The following is a 22182-nucleotide window of genomic DNA, read 5'->3' as shown; positions in this document are numbered from 1 at the left end:
AAAATATAAAAATATAACATATATTTTGCGGCACGTCTAAAAATTAATTTTGGTAATTTGCGCCACGACAGAAAACGAAACGTAATATGTAATCTACGCTGCACCTTACACTTTTGAAATACTTATATACATTTATTTATATAATTATAATATGACGATGGATATATGACGGATTTTTATAAGTTTTTTTAAAAACTTTAATTCTACTTATTTCTAATACTTTCAACATTATTCGATGTACACGAGTGTTCTATAGCACGGTGTTAGGTGTACGTCGGCAACGTTCCTCGGCCTCTGATGGGAGTAAACGACGTAAAATAAGTAGTCTGTGGACCGCTAAACGGGTACTGATGAACAGTGATGATTTCATAATTCATTATTATCGCCTCGCCAGTCATGTCTGCATCAAGTCAACGCCAATGTCGGGCAACCATACACTGCACCGTCTGCACCTAAAAACTCCCTTGTCGGCATATCTGACATTTTTATTTGAAAAAACGACAACGGCGCTGGCTTATGAGTGATAACGACACCAATAATAGCAGTTATTTCAATCGTTACTAATTTACGACAGATCGACAATTATTAATCGCTAAACGACATAACAATGCGACCGATTGCTTGATGGATACGAAACGTCATAGATAACGGTATATAGTTAGAGCGAGACTGTACTGCAATGCACGTACAAAGGTAACGACAAACGGTACAAAAGTTGGCGGGCGGCGATAGAACAGCCGGACAACAACGATAAAAACGTACTAAAGCGTAGAGGTTGCCATGAAGTGGTGGTACACATGGACGACGCACGTCAAAATAAAAATGTCGCAACACGGGCGGAGGCTGACGAACGGCTGAACGCAGTCGGGGGCGCATAAAAATAATACGGCGACCGATACAGCAGCCGATCTAAATCGCAAATGGTATATTTTGCGATCGTACGAAATACAATGTCGGTGTCGGAGACGTCCCAAAAAGATATTGTAACAGTAAAAATAATGAATAAATAAAAAACAAATATCGCGTGACATGGGAGTACTGCAGTGTAACACACAACCAATATGGTCAGCATGATGTGTTTGAGTGCACGGAAATGATGACAATTCCTAGGCGGTGATAACATTGCCTTCCGCTTTTAGGAATTGTCAACATTTACTAGGAATTGTCGTCATTTCCTAAATTGTCAACATTTCCGGTAACATATATATTATATACTGACTGTGGCCGTGGTGACATCACTGACATCGTGTCGCGGACTAAACTGAGTACACGATTCGTATCGGCATGTGCTCGGAATGCTGTGTATTAAAAAAAGTATACGTATCAGTCATGGGCTTGCTTCACCGGCCGACAATTTTACTGTGAATGCTGCTGACTAACGCAACGCTGATCTTTGAAATATCTCCACCGCCGTTATAACAGCTATTGTCGCACTACCGCCGTAATATTTATTGGAACTGTAGTCGGGGCCGCGCTTTTACAGCTAACCACCACCAAGCCGCCAGAGTCTTCGGGTGGCCGAATCACTTGTGCACTTTCGACGACTTCGGCTAATGGTAAAATTGTTCAGTCCCGCGTACGATATTTTCGCTTAACCTAATGCAGCGGAATCACGCGTTTGACGCAGCTTCACTTCCGGTTGCTCCGGATCTTGCCAACGAACCATAGATATCGAAATTGTTCTTAATTTCTTATAGTAGTAAAGTTATAACTTATGGCTGTTGGCCAGAACCACCTCTTATTCTTCTATATACATGCACGGTATCGCCGTCGTACCCGTCCACAATAATCAGTACAATGATTTTTCGTGGTTTGCCATCGTTTCCATCAATGATGAGTTTATAATAAATATAATGGTAATATCATCGATGACCTCGTTACAATAACAGTGAATTCGACTCTTTGATTGATACATTAGTACATTACATACGATGGTAGGTTCCGTTGCTTAATCTGTGTCTGGCGTGTCGTCCTCGATGACATTTGTTATAGGTTAGCCGACCGGTGTCAGCGTATCTGCGGTATATTTGTCTTACGGTTATAAAATTATAATATTTTTTTATTATTATTATAAACAAAAAACAAAAACAAATTATAAAATGCAGTTAAATAATTACATAGGTACTGATCATATACATATTACATAATACATATACTATTGTTTATGTATTTATTAGTATTTACAAAAATGAGTCAACGATGATAAAAATAACACGATATTACGATAATAAATGCCTATTATTATAACCAAAGTCTGAGTGTAGTAAATGTATATGGTATAGCTAAATACAGTTTAAAACAATTCGGGTAAGTTTAAAAATATCTTTCAAGTGATCAAATGTTGACCCATGGTAGATTTAACCAATATTGCGTTTAGTGTTTTTATAAAAGTAGAATGTATACCTACTATTTCTGTGAACACGTCGTAAACGTAAATCAACATTTTGCAAAGCATTTTTTCCGCCTAAAAAAGTCAAAATTACATGGTGAGGTGGATAAGGAGCATTGTAATTTAAAAATTAATCTAACTGGGACGGATATGAACCCCTCAACACGTGTTCTCCGCGAGAGCACCACTGAAGGATGGGTATACCAAGAACGACTGCGTATCACCAACTGCGATTTACATGGCGTGACCGTTAAATCGCGCGTTTATACATACGCGGTTACGCAAATACGACGATATTCGTGTACAGGCACTTATTTCACACCTACACGAATGGGTTTCGATAACATATACAATCGCAAGTGCGGACTAATATCGGACAATACACACGCGGTGATATTATATATAGTCCACTGTCGGCACGAGACGGCCGGTCACTCGTCTCATGCACGAGAACAGCACGGCTAACATTATGCAACGACTGCCATAAAAACGAATTAAAGACCGTTGCTCGCAACCACCGAAAGCAAAAGCGTCGAATATGTCACGGCCTACGTCGATGACGAAGACGAATCACGACATTTACCGGCCACTGATTGAGAATAATACTATATAATATATGATATTACGTCACGTACGAAACGAAGCACATTCATAATAATATTCACAACTATATAACGTACTGATACGGCACGATTTAACAAGGTGACCGGCTGGCGTTTGCACCGGTGAGGACTGACGTCGTCCGGCAAAAGTGCATAAAACGGGCCGTATTGACAACGAATAAACTGATGCGTCGCCGATAAAATACGAGGCCGACGCACGAACGACCGATATACAGATATAGGTGATGGGAATGCGATTACACATCAAGACGAATGATGAATTGGTGAATTGCCGGGCGGCAATCAATTATATTTATTGGAAAGAGACAAAAATATTGTAATATTGTAATTATTATTAATAGGTAAGTTAAGTCGTTTTGTGTGGATTTTAGGTACACGGAAATAATATAGCAAATATATGGCACGATATGATATACGATTTATTAATAATCAATGTATAAATATAATAGTGTTAAATTAATAATACAATAATAATATACGAGCAAATTAGTCTACGTGGTGTGGCCGTGAAGGGGGGGATTAATTTTTTCTGTCCGTCGCGGGACTGGTCTTGCATTTTAACAAGAATGAAAACAGCGAGTTTCAAGTGAATCGTTATTCGAGAACACATGGTTGGCTGAATTTCGAGAGTATACTATTTTTATATAATATTATATATATGCTACGTAGAATAACGATTTCGATTGGCGGTGAATGGCGACGGCCAAAAATGGTAAAAATTATGAAAAATTACTTAACTACGCTGTAGAACTGCGATGTACATATTATTATGTATGATAGCAGGCCGGTGTGTTATTATAATTGCATAACAAAATTCTTATTAAATAATTTGATATTTTTTTTATAAACTATAAACGCAAATAAGTTTAAAAATTACAAAAGTAGGCGTCGTTAAAAGCGATTTGATTATAAAATATATTTAAACTAAAAAAAAAAAAAAAATAGCGTTTTTGCTTTTAAAAATTATATAATATAATATTATTATTGTTGTCTTTAGCGTTGTTTGCAGTCGTTGACTGAGGTGCATTTTGTCCATCGATTATATTAATCATTTCTTTGAATGATGTTGTTAACGTCGTGTCTGAAAACAATAAAACAAAACACGAGAAATTAAAATACGTTCGGCCGTGTTATTCGTTTGTCGTGTCTTTACCGCTCAATTGCAATTGGCTCGCCGTTGACATAGGTAAGCAGAAGCATTTTAAACAAAATAAATTGTTTATATATTAAATATTAAGCTTTTTTAAAAAGATATTGTTAAATGGTTGACACAATATATCACATACGTGATACAGATAATTAAATAGTAGTCCCATTATATAAGGAGAGTATATTACACCAAAAGGATATAGCTGAGGATGCGACAACAACCGCCAAGTGTTATTTTTTAACAAGTGATGTCAGAGATTCCTTGATAGGATTGCTTTTTATAAATAAAAAATTGCTTATCCGACCCCATAACGAAAGTAAAAAAAGTCGAGTTATTCTTGGTTCTGGTTTCCTCCCAAAATAACAATTGTAACACATAATATAAAATATTAAAATCACACATAATGGCAGTCAAAAGAAAACTAATACTAAGTACTAATAGGTATGTGTATTCTGTTTAAATATGTAAAAATGTAAAAAAATATTAACCGATACAAGACATTTATTGCTTTAAACAAATTATATAACTAGGTGTATATTAAAATATACATATACACATCAGACGATCGTGAATGTCACATGCAAGTCATAATATTTTATTAAGTGCATTTAATTCACAGCCCTCATGATAACAATAATAATACTTATAGTAAATTTCTGGTAATGGCTATTTTATCGTTACGACGTCCGACAACGCGAAGTGTACCCACTAGACACTACCCTCAGATTCGGCCTGGGTACCTGAGGGACCAGGCAGGAATTATTTTCTGGAGCCCAATAATAATTTTAAACTGTATTTTGGGGTAACACAGTACAGGAGCCCAGGAACTATAATACGGCAAGGGCCCAGGCAGGAATCCCGGCCCTCCGGCCCTGGCTAGACCAACCCTGACTACTCTGTAAAATTACAATGGTTTGTCGAGAATATACATTTCGAGGATGCACAACAATATGACGTTAGTTTTTGGCCAAAACGAAAATATTTGTTAGATCCTAATAATAAATAATATACACTCAATTTTTTTGGTTAAAAATTTAGTATGCATGCGTTGGCACAATTGGTGAAGGAGATACTAAAATTCTTAACAGGGCTATCTTCAGCCTTTTTGAGGCGTTAGTCAGTGATATAAAGGGGCCTCTACGATTTTGATAGAGTACCTACTATTTTATTAAAACAGGTAAACAGGGTGGTCATAGTTAAGAAAAGATCTAGATTAATTTAACTATTAATTATTTTTATTTTATTTTTTTTACTTTTTATTATTATTATTAGCGATTATTTTTTGATTTTTCTCGAAATAAATTCAATTATCAGTTGATGATCCCATCGATCACGCGGCCCTGGGCACGTGCCCAATAGGAAAGTGGTGCCCGATTCTTTAACTATTACAGAATCCCATTTATTCCCGCACAATACTTACGTATTCATTTTTAAAATTATTTTATAAACTTGGTTTAAAATATAAATTGTTTTTTTAAAGAAGAATCATTTAACATCTTACAGTAAAAATAATTATATGAAGACAATTCCTATTACAGCATTACCTTTCAAAATAATTTTGTGATTTTAAATTTTATTAAGAATTTAAGAAAATCCTTAGTTAAGTATCTGTGTAAATATTTGTTTGTTATTTCATAATAATATATCTATAGTATATTATGAAAAAATTTATTTTATTTATACAGCATTCCCTATTTTTGTATTATTTTAACCGTATTATCTTCCTAAGTTCGGAGATTAAATTGAATCGTGGTCTAATTTGTATTGAGTATTAATTGTTTTTATACTGCTTTGTATTTGCTAGACTATATTTACTTTAATCACTAAAAGGTATTATTAACCAAATAATTATTAATTTATATATTAACAGATGCTTAATATTTGTCTTGTGTATCAGTATTTTATTAAGTATAATATTTAACAGTATAAAATTTTTCATGAGACCAAATTTAAACTAAACATAATAATATCCTTTTAAAAAACCTTCGGAAAAACAATTTTTTCGTTTATTATTTTTATTATAGATACTATTTTTAAATCATAATTAAAAAAATATTGACATCAATAAGAGACCAGAGCAAGTGCACATAATAAGTATATAACTATGCTATAGCATTCCTTAGCTCCATATAATTGCACCAATGCAATACGTTTTAACATTATCTACAACGAAAACCAAGGGACAAGTGTTTATAGTATTATTTTTTATACTACGAGTATTAAATAGACTTGTAGAATCGGTAGGTACATAAATATATATATAATGTGTGTAGGTTATGAAATATATATCGTGCTGCGTTATCCACGTTATATGTTTTATATAACTGGGCAATTTTATAGCAGGGAATCAATCTCTTATTTGAAAGTACTTGTTCCTATTAAATTATAATATAAAATAGAGATATGTTTTTGGCGTAAAATTGACTTAGATTTGACTCTTTATTTTAAATACCTTAATAAAATATTGAATAACAAACGTTAATTATATATATAATTGCCTATATAATATTATAAAAAAATATAAAAATTAAACATAATTAAATTTTCTATGCCTAAGTCTTCACGTGATTTTTTTAATACATTTTTACAAGGTGCAACGATATTTGGTGATAAATACCTAATATTATATTTTTGGTTGGACGGTGTAAAATAAAACGATTTGCGAGTAATTTATAATATTTTTTACAGCCGTCAACTTTTGATATACGTAACAAACATAATACATAATATACTATATAATGGTACATAACATAAATCACAACCCATGTGGTATATATAATATATTAATTTATATATAATATATATATATATATTAATATTTTAATACATAAAATAGTAATATTTTCCCATGGAACGTTATAAATTAGTCAACAATAATATCAAAAACAACGTAGTTAACATAAGCCTTATGCTAAAGTTATTATGTGTACAAAAGCATTCGTTATTGGTGTCGGACACAAAGTTTTCGGTTTCGTTGAGGTCCGGCCACGCGGAGACCGTGGGCCACCGCGGGTCCACCTGAAACACCACTTGGTCGTTAGTGGTTTGTGTAAATATCAATGAAGACGGTATGCGTCTCAAGTCATTTTTTTTATAATAATAGCTGCGCCGTAAACGAAAATGATTGATTATTATTATTATTATTACCCGTCACGAGTCGTGGAAAAGCAGCGTGTAAAAAAGACAGATAAAATACGTAATTATTAGCTCAGGCAAACAAAAACATAATCAAGGCCGTGAATTTAATGAGTTTTCATGTTATTTAAATTGTTTTTTAATACTTCTTTTTTAGTTAAATAAATTAACAGTTCTCTAGATAATATATTAATGCAGAAAAGTATCGTTCATCGTATGTCATTATTTACCTGTTACAAGTAGCAACGTTTTTGCCGGACAATGATTTTTGCCCCAGATTTACGTATCCTGAGTCCTGAATACGCACGTCTCCGATACAACCCTCGTACCCTTTGTAATGGTTGTCGTTCGCTGTTAGTATGACTTCCGGTACTCCACCTGCGCAAAATAATTAGCTTTTTTTACAACTCTATTATCCACGGACAGGTTTTTTTTAGTAAAATCACTCAGAACTAAGATAAGGTCAGGGGTTAGAGTCAAGTATGGTAAGTTATTAATTATAGAAATTAATCATAAGAACATACAAAAAACCAATTAAAAAAAAAAAATTTTCAACTAAATAAAAAAGATGTAGTAAATCATTCAATATAATACATATTATGTTAACAGTAAAACCTAAAATTTTAATTAAATTATTTGGTAGTTGGGTTTTTCTCTTAATAAAATATTTGAAATAACCTAAAAAATAAATCAACAACTTACTTGATTGAAAAAATGAATACATATAATACATTAATATTACATTAAAATTTATATCATTGAAATTATAAAATGTCTATTTTATACTTTATTTAAGATCAGTTTATAGAGTTATATAATTATTTATAAAATATGTAAAATGTTTTATTATTTATAATTATAAATCTGCAAACTTCTTTTTGATAAGTTGTATAAATAAAAAAATTACCTACTTAAAAAAAAATAGTAGTATCCATACATAAAGAGTATTTTCTAAACGAAATGAAAATGATACATTGTTGTATTATATTATTGTTATTGTTATTTTAAGTTTATTAAAAAGTCCAATTACAATATTTGGATACATAAACAACTTTGAGAATTATCTGGTTAAATTAAGATTTTTCGAGGCTTAATGATCGTATTCAATTTACTGTACGTATTATTCATCAGAAGTCTTTTTTCATATTGTTCATATATTATTAATTTAAGAATATAATATTTTTATTATTTATTCATTTTGTCAGTATGCAAATGTGCAAACTATACAAAAATATGTTTCATTGAGTGAGACATTTATTCATCATGACTACCTAAGCTCTCTCTCTCTCTCTCTCTTACTAACATAATATAAGTAATAAATAAGCACTATAAAGACTTACCAATGTATATCAAATCTGTAGATTCCAAGAGTTGTTGTATGTCCACGTCCCTTTCTTTACCGTATTCTGTGGTTAGCCTGTCCAGCTCCAGAGACCATTCAGCTCCATTTCCGCGAATCAATATCACATGAGGTTCGTTGTTGTTGACGTGATGGTCCGTGGCTCGGATCGCTGGTGTCGATCTGCCTTTGAATCTGTGACTAAGTTCCACGTACCCGTTGACGACTACAAAACGAGATACGATTCATAAATGGAAATAATATTTAATTTGATTAGACATTCATAAAATCTCTTAAACTGATACATAATGATTTATTTTTAATTAAAAATTATTTTCTCACTCGAGACTGCAATGTAATTGTCGACTACGCCGTCATTGTTGGGCTCTTGACCTTGCCAGTATAACAGACCGTTAGCTGAATCTGTTGTGAACGTCATCGATATGGAATGTTCTCTCTTGTTTCGGTCCAGTAGACTGTTTTCCAACTGCAGATAACTATTACCGCTGAAATTCGCAGTGATGTCTAATACTACCTCTGCGAAAAAATGCTGTGTCAAAAATACAAAAATCAAAATTTATCTATTACAATCAATACGCACTGTCGTCGCACGTCGGACCAGAATGTCCAAGCGGGCAGTCACACCTATACGAGTTAGAATCTATGTCAGTGCATATGCCGTTGTTGTGACATGGTTTCAATGTTAAACACAACTTCGCTTCGATGTCGCACTTCGGGCCACTATACATATAAATATAGATGTCTCATTTCAGTATACTCGATCGATAAAATCATAATAATAATCTAAATCTATAACAATCGGTTTACCTGAATCCATTTTCACATTCACATTCGTATTCGTAATGTTTGGGCGTAGTGTGACAGTTTGCATAATTTTTACAGTGGTTATATGAACAAGCGTCTCCACGTGCAGCTACGCAGTCTTCCGTGTTCGCAGAATCCACAATAGAACCTATCATGTCCAAGTCCATTCCGGATACTTTGAGCTAAAACGGACATATTGTTTATTAATTGACTATTTGGTCTAAATTTATGCTCACTGGATGTATTAAGAAGATTCGGAGTGTATTTAAATGTATAATGTTCAATATTATCATTAGTCGGCTGCCTATTATATATTGTTACTCGCGTCTTGTTAAAAATATCAATAAGATTATTATCCAATATTATTTGTTATATTTATTATTTTTAAATAGGATACTTATTGCGTTCCAGACAAAAATTGTATTAATTGTTATGTTATTATTGTAGTGACGGTTAAACATTTTAAAATTCACGGTTGATAAACAGACCAAATAATAATTATGCAAATATCCAAAATAACTGTAATTTATTTAAATTGTAAATCAAATATTTTGATAATCAAATTATTTATTGTATTGTATAATATAGGAAGTATATGAAATTATAATTAAATTTATTTGAAAAGTTTTATTCACAATTTGAAAGTAGTTTTGGATCTATTTTACATTTAAGTTTTAATGTAGAATGTAGATTTATTATTATTTGTATAAAAAAATTAGTGTGGTATGTATGTTAATAAATTATAATCAATTTGACTTCAAACTTATTAACTCGAGAGTAACTTAACTCGTGTATATCCAGTATAATAACAATTTATCATAATAGAAACGAAAAAAGTTTTGACGTTATTTGTCTATATTATGAAAATAAAAATTTATAATGTATGGCCAAGTTGCGTGTGTCGAGTTTGGACGCAATAGTAATATATAATTAATAATTATATTATACTCTCTCAGTAGTTACAATCATTTATTGATGCACATAATTATAAAAATCAGATATCCGTGGACTATAAACGTTACCATTTTTATGCATCCTTTGAAATTGGTCTCGACTTCTACGGATTTGGCGATTTTCACCTTGTACGAATCGTAACCACCCACAAATAAGTGAGTTTTCAATTCCAATGCATGCATGTTACCGTTTTCAATGGACCTGATTGGCGTTTCTTTGTTGACTGACAATTTGCATTCCTGTGTTTCCGTGTTACGGCTAACGGTTATCGTGGTCCACTCGCCAATTTCCAAGTTTTGCCTGCTTCGCAACATGGACGTCATACCTGAAAATAATAGTTATAATACTACATAAATAAGAGATAAGAGATATGCGCTAAAAAAATTTAAAATATTTAGGGCATAGTTTTACAATATTATTTTTATTAATAACAAAATCCAAATACGTGTTAATGTTTTAAATTTTGAATTACAAAATACATTTTTATTGGATCAAGTTCCTTAAATTAACTTTGCGAAAAAATAAGCGAAATTCATTGAGTCCCTAGCCCAGTAAGTTATAAACTTATAGTATACCGGCTACGGTGTAACGGAATTCCACTTGTCTGTTCTTCAACGTCACTGACATAAATTGGCCGATTCCTTGATGGTTTTGAGCGGCGTAAAGAATCACGCCGTCTGTCAAAGACGCCGGATTTATTTTCAAGGATATTGTTAGTCTGAAATGGACGAAAACAATAATATTAGAACATTCATCGGATTTTTAGAGAACGAGATATATAAATCATTCAATTATTATTTAGGTAAGAATGTTTTTTTTAAATACTTCTGTTGCGAAGTTGGTGCCGGGTATGCTAGATAAGATTTGCCAGAAAAATATGGTTCTACGATATCAACGGTACGTTCACATCTCTTTCCGAGTGTACCGATTTTACATTTGCATTCGATTTCATCGTGACCGTTCAAACATTCACCAAGTCCACAGATGCCTATAATAATTGAAACAATGTTAATAGAAAAAAAGTAAAATTGTTCTATAAGAGTATAAGACTATAACAAATCTAATTTGTTAAGCGATTTAAGATATTATTTTAAAGCTAAAAACCACAGACTTACCAGGCGTACACACTTCACTTATCTTGTCACAATACTCGCCGCTGTAACCAGGTTGGCATATACACGTGTACCCCTGACTGGTTTGAGCCTCTTGACAAATACCTTGGTTCAAACACTGATTGTTGGAACAAACGTCACATGTGCCTAAACCTTCTTTGTCAACCGAGTCCTTCATCAAGTTATACGTACGGCTTTCCGATTTGAAACCGCTGACGCAACCTATAGAAAACCACGTATTCAACAATATAATATTATTAATGTGAACTATACAGATTACATGTATGCTACTGTGCTAGTGACATAGTAAGTTAAATTAAATTTTTTTTTAATTTGTTCGTAGCTTATATTATGATGATTATGTAATGAAATATATGCATATGCATAATACATAATATACTTATTATCTATATAAACAAGTTTTTAATTCAACTTCAAAAAAAAGTATTGAATATTTCTATAGTTTTTTGAAATTAATATCAATATTAAATACTTGGTGATTACACAACAATAATTATATTATTAGAAAAATATGACAATATTTTAATATTTAAAACGTTGAATGTTGATTACTATTCGTATAAGATTTATTAATTTAAGTTTTTCAGTTTGAGATAACGGATATATACCACTGCAGGTTTCTACTTTCTAGTTGTTATGTAAACTAACCAATGAATCCGGTTTGGAATCCTGCATCTTTGTGTATCGATCCAAAGTCGGGTACTCCACCAATGTATAAGAGTTGGGACAAATCCATTCCTTGGAAGGTGCCCGGACTGACTCCGCGGTACGGACCGCGATCATCGATGTACATAGTACCGTGTTTTTTAACTCTTTCGAGCTTAGCAATGTGCCATTCATTCAACGTCACAGGTTCGGTGGCTTTTATGATCGCAGCCCCAGATCCAACGTCAAAACGGAACTCAGGAACACCGTCACGAAGCCCGAACGAGAAAAAGTCACCTGATCCACCAGATTTTTGACCGTTGTACAATATCAAACCTTCAAAAACAATACAATAAGCATCGAATTTAAAAATAATAATACAAAAAATACATAACGAAGGAATATATTATTATGATAATATAACGTACCATCGTTCATTTCGGGTTTGAAGTGAACTTCGATGTTCAGTTCTAAATAAGTGTTGAGGAGGGTTGGGAATGCTAGGTAGCTGTCGGTACCACGGAATGAGGGTACGATTCCGGTGACGACAAGCACTGTTGGGATATCCAATCTCACCATTTCGTTCGAAGCTGTACACAAGTACAGTCCCGCACTCTTTTCAGTAACGTTGTACAGTGTTAAGTTTCTCTGGAAATATCGATAAAATTAATGGAAGCTTAAAACGTATTTTATACATTAAGTCTTACGCGATCGTATATAGGTTCCATTTGAGGTCCAAACTTGGCCCAAGAATATTCTACTGGTAGTGATAGATCGGTGTTACATTCGACTACAACAGATTTTCCATATGGTGCGTACTTGGTACTCACTGATGGTAAAGCCGCATCAGATGGAGTTGCTATAAAAATGAAAAATGAAATTAAAATACAATTTATATTTAATTAACCTAATGTTGTGAAAAACTTACGAAAATCACAATAGGTAAAGCAATTCCAAAGAGCATCATTATATTATAAGTACATGGTTAGATATTTTCTAATTAATACAAAAAAATTTTAACTTACGTGTAACAGTTAACTCGTAATCTTCAGTGATGATGTTATTGTTTTTATCTCGTTTCGTACACCTGTAAGTTCCGCTGTTCTCTGGTTTCACATCATTAAACCTGTCATATTTAATCCGATGTTATTAAAGATTTTTTAAATTTAAACCATCAATAAAAGATTTTTGTACACTCAGAAATAACGCACTTGATAATGGATCCTAGATTTTCAACATTGTTTTCCATGTCGTCATTTACTTTGGCCCACGTAATTTCGCTGTATTCACTAGAACTTGTGTCAGAGGTCCAAATACACTCAAGCTCTAATATGTCACCAATGTAAACCGCTCCTTGACTGGGCTTAATATAAAGACCAGAGTTTCGACCTTTACACAATATATATAAAAGGTTACGTTTGATCATTTAAAATATTAAAATACAATTATTATTAATTTAAGATAGTAGATAACATGTAAATAAATATCTTTTACAATTTTACCTGAGTTAGGTTGCAATAATATACGAATCTATATATAATGATTAATGATTTATGTAATTAGGTTAGGTATAGTGCTTTCTTGATGAGTTTTATGTATTGAAACAAAAATAACTACTTTATTCATAAGCATTTTAGTGTATGTGAATTTATTTATCTAACAAGTGAATATAGCACCTGTGTATTGATTAGTGAATTCTTAATAATCAAGAAAGCAAGGTGTGTGTATATGTTTATTATGAAAAAAAAACACGGGGACAAACCAATTCTATTTTTCTTCTCCAAACATGATTCTTCTTCATCCGAACCGTCGGAACAGTGAGGTATGCCATCGCAATAATGTGCAATATAAATGCATCGCCCGTCGTTACAGCGGAACTCGTCAGACAGACAAGATGCTGAAGATTTGTTAACATAGACAACCACCATCACCAAAAGCGAAAACCACAATAGAAGTTGACAAAATCGTGCAAGAAGTAATAAAATCATATAATATTAAAACTAAAATTTAGCTATAACAAAAATTGGTGCATTATATGTATGATATAATTTAAAAAAAGTAATTATGTATTGCCTGCTGAGACAAACAATTTTAATAATTGTGCAGGACGTGTTACAAAGTTGATACAAGTACAGTACATTAATATATAGAATACATAGGCAGTCAAGAAAATATAAATGTTTTAAAAGTACAAAATACTTATAGTTTTTGTATTTATAGTTCTACTTATATGTACATAAAGCAAAAGTGTTTTAGAATAAAAAGTGTAAAGCAAAGATAAATAAATTTAAAAGCGCAAAAAATATTTAAAATGTGATTATCTGATTTTAATTTTATTCAGGATAATTTACCAAACATGTTCACCTCATTTTTTTTTTTTTGATAATGCTTTTATTTAAATTCTATTTTTTGGAATTTTTAAATAAACTTAAATACCATATTATTTTCAATTTCATGTGAATTTTTGTACTACTTAAGAGGTGTCCTATACTCCTGTGGTGAAGAACTCTTGTTTTTACGGTAAATCATTAAATAATGTATAATTTTATTTTGATGTACCTAATTTAAAATTCAAATCAATAGTTTTTCAGTTATTAAAATGTTATACTAAGGGTAATATTCGGAATATTTCTTAGAATTAGATTAATAAAAAATTTAAAATTAATATAATATTGCTAATATTAGATCTAGTATTTATTATACTTGAGCCATTTATACAAATTATACATGTTGATAGATGCATCAATAACCAATACAATGTTTAAATCACCATAACCCCATATTTTCCAAACCTATTATCATGACAAATTACCCTCAGCACATAAACACAATATTAAATAACCTTAAAACTACTTGTTCGAAATTGTATGTTGATACATCATCATTTTTAGATAAATTATATTGCTAAATAATTTAAATTAGTAAAGAGAGTCCTTATTTGAAAAATAAAAGTCTCCACGGCCGAGATACCCCTTTAAGTAGTAAATTAAATCACGAGAATTTTAAAAGATGGTCTTTAAGGCAGTATGTTTAAAAATTCCACAAAATCAGATTTTAAATAATTGCATTATTGAAGGAAAAGGGAGCATATTGATGAATCATCCTGTATATAGAAAACAGATACTTTTGCATAGTAAAACTATATAATATTTGAAACAGACAATCATAGTATACCAGATTATTAAGAGTGGAATATTATAAAATAGTATGTTTTTCAGTAATTTACAGACAAACGAAGAAATAAACAGTCACTACATATACGTACTAGTCGTACTACATACCCACAAAAATTACACGAAAATAACGCATTATTAATTATTTTAAAACTGAGTAATTATTTAACAAAAAATCAAGTTGTGAAAATTGCATAAAAGCCCACAGTGGAAAGTTCTCATATTACATTAAGATTCGGCTAACAGACTTAGTATAAGCATAGCTTATAAAATATTATACCTATATGTAGTGTATTTATTATATTGCATATACGTTAAAATATACTTTTTATTTATAACCAATGGTATTAGTAAAAAAATGAGGTTCTATATTTATATATTATTTCTACATTACTGTATACCTATTTATAGGTATATTATTTATTGTAAAGTTAATTCTCAGTATTATTAAAGATATATTTCAAACTTTAGAGTTAGAAAAAATATATTATGTAATATAATGCATTTATTTTTTTAAATTACCACCACCTAATTATACTACATAACCAAAAAAAAAAAAAAAAAAAATTAAAAAATGTACAAATATGCGTTTTAATGTTTTATATTATAAGATATCCATTATTAATAAAAAAAACTACGATGACTTAAAAAAGTTCTAAGAATAATATGAAATAATAATAACGATACCAATACTATTATTTAAATTCAATTTATGACTTACGGAGAACACGGAGATCTATGTAGTCAGTAGTTGATCCGTATGGACTATCGACTTTACATAAGTAACGATCAGTGTCATTTACACGTAAGTTTCTTAAGCTTAGTACATCCCCGCGTAATTGACTGTCATTTGGAAGTGGTGATCGGGTACGACTCCATTTCACGGTGTATTGCTATTGAAAGTGTTACATATCGATAAGTGCAATGATCTATTTATTATTAGTTATTATAATTGATAGTACTACTCACTTCACTTGATCTAGGTAGCACACACCGAAGATTAGTGTTTCCACCTTCAAATACTTCTTGATTGTGATCAATAGCTCTAATGATCGGAGCAGGACGATCTCGCGAGTTATCTAAACAGTATAGGCAATTTATCAGCTATATTGTATAATTCAAAATTAATCCGTTAATAAATGTGTATTCCATAGATTTAAGACTTAAATACTCAATGCTTTGTTTATTCTTTCACAATTATATTTACTAAAGTCTTACCGTTCACTATGACTTCAGCAACAGATTCAGCTTCACCAATATTGTTTGCAGCTTTACATAAATATCTACCAGTGTCTTGTTCAGTGATACCATTGAACTACACATTAATAAATTAAGTACAAATATGAAGTTAAATAAATATATATTGGTATATAAAAATATTACTCTTAAAAATCCTCCACTCGTTTGTACAGTAGGTGGTAACGAGCGACTCGACAATTTTGACCAAGTAATTGTAATAGGTTGATCTCCATCTGCGGAGCATATAATTTGAGCGTTGTCACCTCGTTTAACTACTTGGCGTGTTGGGTTCAATACAATTCTTGGAGGTTCTAAAATATACAAGTTTATTTTATTATTGTTCATATTATTATAATATTATACTATACTATAGGTATTTAATAGTTATGTCAAAAATGTTTAAATATTATTATTATTTTTTACCTCCAACAGTACAAAGTTGATTTTTTTCTGACAGCGTGTTAATAATTACAAAATATATATATTATTATCAAATAAGTATAAATATTTTAGACGATAATATTTTATTTCGAACATAAACTTACCAACTACTCTTAATGTAATGGATCGACTGAAGACAACAGTTCCGTCGTTTTCAAGACCTATACAGTTGTACAGGCCTTGATCCGATTTCTGAACATTTCTTAGAATTAGCATATTATCGATAATATCATGCTCTTCTGATAATGATAGTTGGTTACCTCTCAACCATGTTAATTTAATGCGATCTCTAATTGCAGTTGGATCTATAAATAAGTGAGATAAGTTTAAATATAAAAACCGTATAATAACTATGATGGAAATAAACCATAGATGTTTTTGAAAATTTTAAACTTACCAGCATTGCAAGTGAGAACTGCTCTAGATCCTACCAAATTTACTAATTCATCTTCGGGTTTTGTATTAGAAATGACACCTCCATTTTCGTCATTTCCGGCTATATCACCTCTAAACGGTCCAGATGGTTTATTATCCTCTTCATTTGTATTTATTTGTCCTTCATTTTCTCCACCAGATATTTCATTCACGTCGTCAGACACAATTAATTGTATTCGGTCCTCCACAGGTCCGGCAGAATTTTGTGCTACACAAGAATAAGTTCCAGTATCTGATGGTTGAGCACTATCTATAACATATTCAACTATATCGGAAGACTCCGTGTTACTGCGAGATTCCCTGGAAAAGTAAAATTTCAATTAAAACAAGATTTAATAAATCATTAAATCAAATCAATCTTACTGGTAAGAAGGATAACCCTGTGTAAGTTTAGTCCATGTCACGGTAGGTGTTGGGTTTCCAGTAGCATGGCAATGAAGCTTAACTTGTTTTCCTGGTAGTACAGTTACAATACCAGAAGGTCTTAACTTAATAACAGGGAGAGATTGAACTTCAAGAATGGCTGTAGCTGATGTCATGCCAGCATTGTTTCTTGCTTCACAAACATACTCACCTGCACTAGATGCTTCCATACCAGTGATTCTAAGACATAATACATTGAGATGATATTAAATTGATTCTATGTTTCAAATAAAATATTATGATGTTTTCATTTCATTTTTCTATACTTTATAACTCCGGGTGGAATCTCTTCCATTTGACTAGGTAAACTTTCACCATTCCGTCTAGTCCACTTGATAATAGGTGTAGGAATTCCACCAGTTACTCGACATTGGAATAGTACACTACCTCCAAGAGTTACGATTTGTCTAGCACTTGGATATAGTTCAATAGTTGGAGCTTCCCTTCCTAACCAATTATAATAGAATAATATTATTAATACAAATATATTTAAATAAATATTAACGTACGTTCAATATCAATAATAGAAGATGCTTGTGCTGTTCCGCCTTCATTTGTAGCTTTACAAACATAAATACCGCGGTCTTTGACTTGAGCCGATGGTATGCGTAGTAAAGATCCACTTATCTAAAAAAAAAAATCAAGAAGACGTATTAAATAAAATAGGAAAATAAAAAATAAAAATAAATAATAATAAAAATTATAATGTATATTTTGTTGGTCAAGAGAAATTAAAAATGACCATGTAAATAACTACAGCAGTCTGCAATAGAAAAAAATATTAGCTAATCCAGGATTGTTTTCACTAGTAATGAGAAATAAACAAAGGTGAATGTTTAACTTGGACTAAGTCCATTAGGGGTGACACAAAAATAAATAACTTTTATTGATTTATTTATTTTAATCTATTATATTAATAAGTTAAAATGAAATATCACTAGGAAATTGTTATTTATTCTTGCCATATACAAAACAAAATACTATAATATATTTAATATATTATATTGGTTGCATTTAATATTAAATGTGTAAAAAAAATTAAAATAAGGAATATATGCTAAACAATTCAATTTAGTGTCAAAAAATCGGCTTTTTAACAATTTCATTATTGTTAAACTACTTATAGTGTGAGCACGTTTTTCTGCTGTTGTTTGTCATTATATTAAAACTAAATTAAAATATGTGACCACTATTGGGAAGTGTCTATTATGAGAGGTTTCACTATACATAATATGTACAATTGTATACATACCTGAACATTTGGTGTTAAATTTTCATTTATTTTAAACCATTGTACTTGAAGATTGGGATCAGTAGTCGACAGACATCTGAGTTCTGCGAGGGTACCTTGTGGAACTATTTGTCTGTCTGGTTCGATGCGTAAGCTTGGTGGATTTCTACATTCAATCAAAATATAAAATTATTTTCAATTTTATATAGATTAATAAAAAAAAATAAAAAATTAATTGATAATATTCACCTTCTTTGCACAATATTGACTGGTACTTCAACTTCTGATTCAATCGCTCCAGATCTATATGAAATTGCTGAACAGACGTACATACCAGAGTTGGAAGGTTTAAGACGGTTGAGAGTCAAAAGACCACCACTTTGTTCAGATCCATATGGTAATGGTTGATTTCCTGCTTTTGACCATTTTAATGCATACTGAGAGTCATCTGAACTAATACATTGAAGACGTACAACATCACCCGGTCCTGAATATTGGGGTGGATCTATTGTCAGTGACAAAAAATCATTTGGTCCATTTGTGACATTTTGGGAAGCTATTTAAATGAAATGAAATATATCAGTTTGTACAGTTAAATATAATAGGTAATAATGTTTTAATTTTACGTTCAATATAAATTATGACTCTTTGTGAATCAGTTTCGCCATTTTGATTTGTTGCTCTACAGAAATAAGTGCCTTGATCGGATTGTTTTACTGCCGAAATACGGAACACACCATCCGCAGTCCAATACTAATTTTAATCAATGATTTAGTGATCATATCATTTATTTTATATGTAATTATAAATAACTTACAGATGGGCTAAACTGTTGATCTAATCCTCTATACCATTCTAGTGTAGGTGCTCCAGGAGATGAACAAACAAATTCAGCTGGTTCACCAACTTTGAGTCTAAGGTATTTAGGTCTGATTTCAACAGTTGGTTTAATAACATTTGTTCCACCTAGATAATAATATTATAATTAATACAATTATAGTTGAGATATTGAAATATTTTAACTAAAATTATAATATATTATATACAATACACGTATCAATTTTACCAATAGTGTTTATATCCTGACGAAATTCTATATTGAAAGCATGGAATAAAAATTTATATTTTTATATTTTACAGAAGAATAAATAAATAATTGTTTATTATTACCTCCAACGGCAAGTGTTTTCTTTTCACTGATGGCTGAATAACCATCAGAAGCAGTGCACACATATACTCCAGAATCTGATGTGTCAAGATTTGTAAATAGCAAATATCCTGATCCATTATCAATTGCTCTATTTGCAGGTAAACTACCGCCTTCTCTTGTCCATTTTAATACAACAGGCTTAATAAATATTTACAACAATTTTTATAAATTACTTCATTTGAATTATTATATAGGTATATAAAAAATAATTAATTATACCCGACTACGTCTAGATCTGGCATCACATCTAAACCTTACAGTACTACCAATTTCCACGATCTCGATTGATGGATCTGAAACTGTGATGTAAATTTCTGGCTGACTTTGTATCGGTTTACTGGTTATTGCTGCTTTGTCTAATATTCAAAGGATAGGTTGTGTGAATAAAATTATTATTATTTTTGTTTAATAAATAAATAAATAGCTTAAGACTTTAATTATATAAACTAATAAATTTATATTAATATTCTTACCTGCTATTTTCAGTGTTTTTTTATCACTGAAGGATGAATATCCATCCGATGCTGTACAAATATATACTCCACTATCTGAAGGTTCCACGCTAGTTATATACAAGTAACCGGATCCATTGTCTTGTGTACGCTCAGATGGCAAATATCCATCTTCTTTTGACCAAGTTATATTAATTCTCTAAAAAACAAAATTTGAAATATGTTATAAGTTGTTTCAAGAAATTAAAAAAATAAATAATATTTTACTTGTGAACGACGAGAATTAGCAGCACAGTGTAATGTAACTGTATTTCCTATTTCAACAATTTCGATTTTTGGCTCAGTAATTTGGATATAAATTTCTGGCTGTGGAAGTGGTGGTGGTGATGATGGTGTTTTGATTGAGGATGGTAGTCTATTGTTAACTGCAAATAAATACATATAAGTTGTTAATAAATTACTGCTATTTAAAAAAAAAAAATTCTAATAGTCTCGAAGTATTAAAATATAGTTACAATTAATTATAAAAAATAATTGTGTTAAATATTAATTCATTAAAATTTACACAAAGTTAAGAAAAATAAAATTCAGTGATATTTAAATATTTTAAAGATTGAGATATGTATAATATTAAATGGTATACAAATATTACATTAAAGCATATTTTAGTTAGTAGCATTTTAGTTATAATTTTGAGATCAAAAATATAATACTAAATTTTTATTATGTTACTCGTATAATATTATTTAGTGTGACAAAATTGTATAAAATTGATAGTATAGGTTCACATTTAATTAAATTTATTTTTTATAAATAATTTAAAGTGTTTTAAATAAAAGTATTCAATAATTTATTACTTTCCTTTACTACCTTAACTTATTTTGCAAAATTATTTTAGATGATGTAGATATATTTTTATAACTTATTAGAGTAACATATTATATGCATAATTATTTCCATTGGTATTATTATTTATTATTATTGAAACTACATATAAAATTTACTATGGATTTTATTAAAATATTGGTTGGTATTAGCTTTAGTGTGATTTTGGATACATTTAAACTATTTGAATTAGTGAGCTACAAATATAAGTACTAAAATAAAATATAGAGTTTTATATGTATAAAAGAATTTAGTTATCCAATATTCTCAAAAAATGTATTAAGTTAACAATATTGTTAATGAAATATTTAAACAATATTCTTTACCTAAGGTATTGCATGAAGATCCAGTGTATCCAGGTAGACAATTACAAGTGACCTTTAAGTCTGAGCCTAAAGAGCAGCTTTCTTCATTAGCATTACATGGGCATCTTGTGCATTGGTCATTGGTGTTCTTGTAATATCCAACACTACATATCTAATTTGAAAAATAATTTCACT

At 30.7% G+C, this 22182-nt stretch overlaps 1 protein-coding gene across 10 annotated transcripts in view; it reads right to left on the bottom strand.

The window, feature by feature from the left end:
- Positions 1-3408: 3408 nt before the first annotated feature.
- Positions 3409-22182, bottom strand: part of LOC132919340 (basement membrane-specific heparan sulfate proteoglycan core protein) — a 154363-nt gene continuing 135589 nt past the window's right edge. For 7 of the 10 annotated variants that reach the window (XM_060980885.1, XM_060980884.1, XM_060980887.1 and 4 more), the window contains 34 exons: positions 22009-22159; positions 21065-21222; positions 20819-20996; positions 20565-20701; positions 20306-20483; positions 19953-20101; positions 19762-19888; positions 19385-19691; positions 19157-19301; positions 18414-18531; positions 18171-18351; positions 17845-18084; positions 17444-17781; positions 17151-17351; positions 16750-16916; positions 16585-16681; positions 16336-16445; positions 16088-16259; positions 13956-14090; positions 13405-13582; positions 13219-13319; positions 12901-13052; positions 12622-12841; positions 12197-12529; positions 11531-11749; positions 11241-11403; positions 10991-11133; positions 10484-10740; positions 9465-9643; positions 9238-9377; positions 8979-9173; positions 8638-8862; positions 7528-7675; positions 7004-7265 (listed from right to left, as the gene is read on the bottom strand). In XM_060980885.1, the coding sequence (XP_060836868.1) occupies positions 7019-7265; positions 7528-7675; positions 8638-8862; positions 8979-9173; positions 9238-9377; positions 9465-9643; positions 10484-10740; positions 10991-11133; positions 11241-11403; positions 11531-11749; positions 12197-12529; positions 12622-12841; positions 12901-13052; positions 13219-13319; positions 13405-13582; positions 13956-14090; positions 16088-16259; positions 16336-16445; positions 16585-16681; positions 16750-16916; positions 17151-17351; positions 17444-17781; positions 17845-18084; positions 18171-18351; positions 18414-18531; positions 19157-19301; positions 19385-19691; positions 19762-19888; positions 19953-20101; positions 20306-20483; positions 20565-20701; positions 20819-20996; positions 21065-21222; positions 22009-22159 (6189 nt within the window). In that variant the 3' untranslated portion in view covers positions 7004-7018. Of the gene's footprint in view, positions 4094-7003; positions 7266-7527; positions 7676-8637; positions 8863-8978; positions 9174-9237; positions 9378-9464; positions 9644-10483; positions 10741-10990; positions 11134-11240; positions 11404-11530; positions 11750-12196; positions 12530-12621; positions 12842-12900; positions 13053-13218; positions 13320-13404; positions 13583-13955; positions 14091-16087; positions 16260-16335; positions 16446-16584; positions 16682-16749; positions 16917-17150; positions 17352-17443; positions 17782-17844; positions 18085-18170; positions 18352-18413; positions 18532-19156; positions 19302-19384; positions 19692-19761; positions 19889-19952; positions 20102-20305; positions 20484-20564; positions 20702-20818; positions 20997-21064; positions 21223-22008; positions 22160-22182 lie in introns of those variants that run through there. The other 3 variants (XM_060980889.1, XM_060980893.1, XM_060980888.1) reach the window with 2 other exon arrangements.

The sequence above is a fragment of the Rhopalosiphum padi genome, chromosome 2 (assembly GCF_020882245.1).
Source record: "Rhopalosiphum padi isolate XX-2018 chromosome 2, ASM2088224v1, whole genome shotgun sequence".
In the NCBI taxonomy this organism is placed as follows: Eukaryota; Metazoa; Arthropoda; class Insecta; order Hemiptera; family Aphididae; genus Rhopalosiphum; species Rhopalosiphum padi.
Note: the sequence above shows the minus strand (reverse complement) of the source record. Positions and strands in the feature narration are given on the sequence as shown.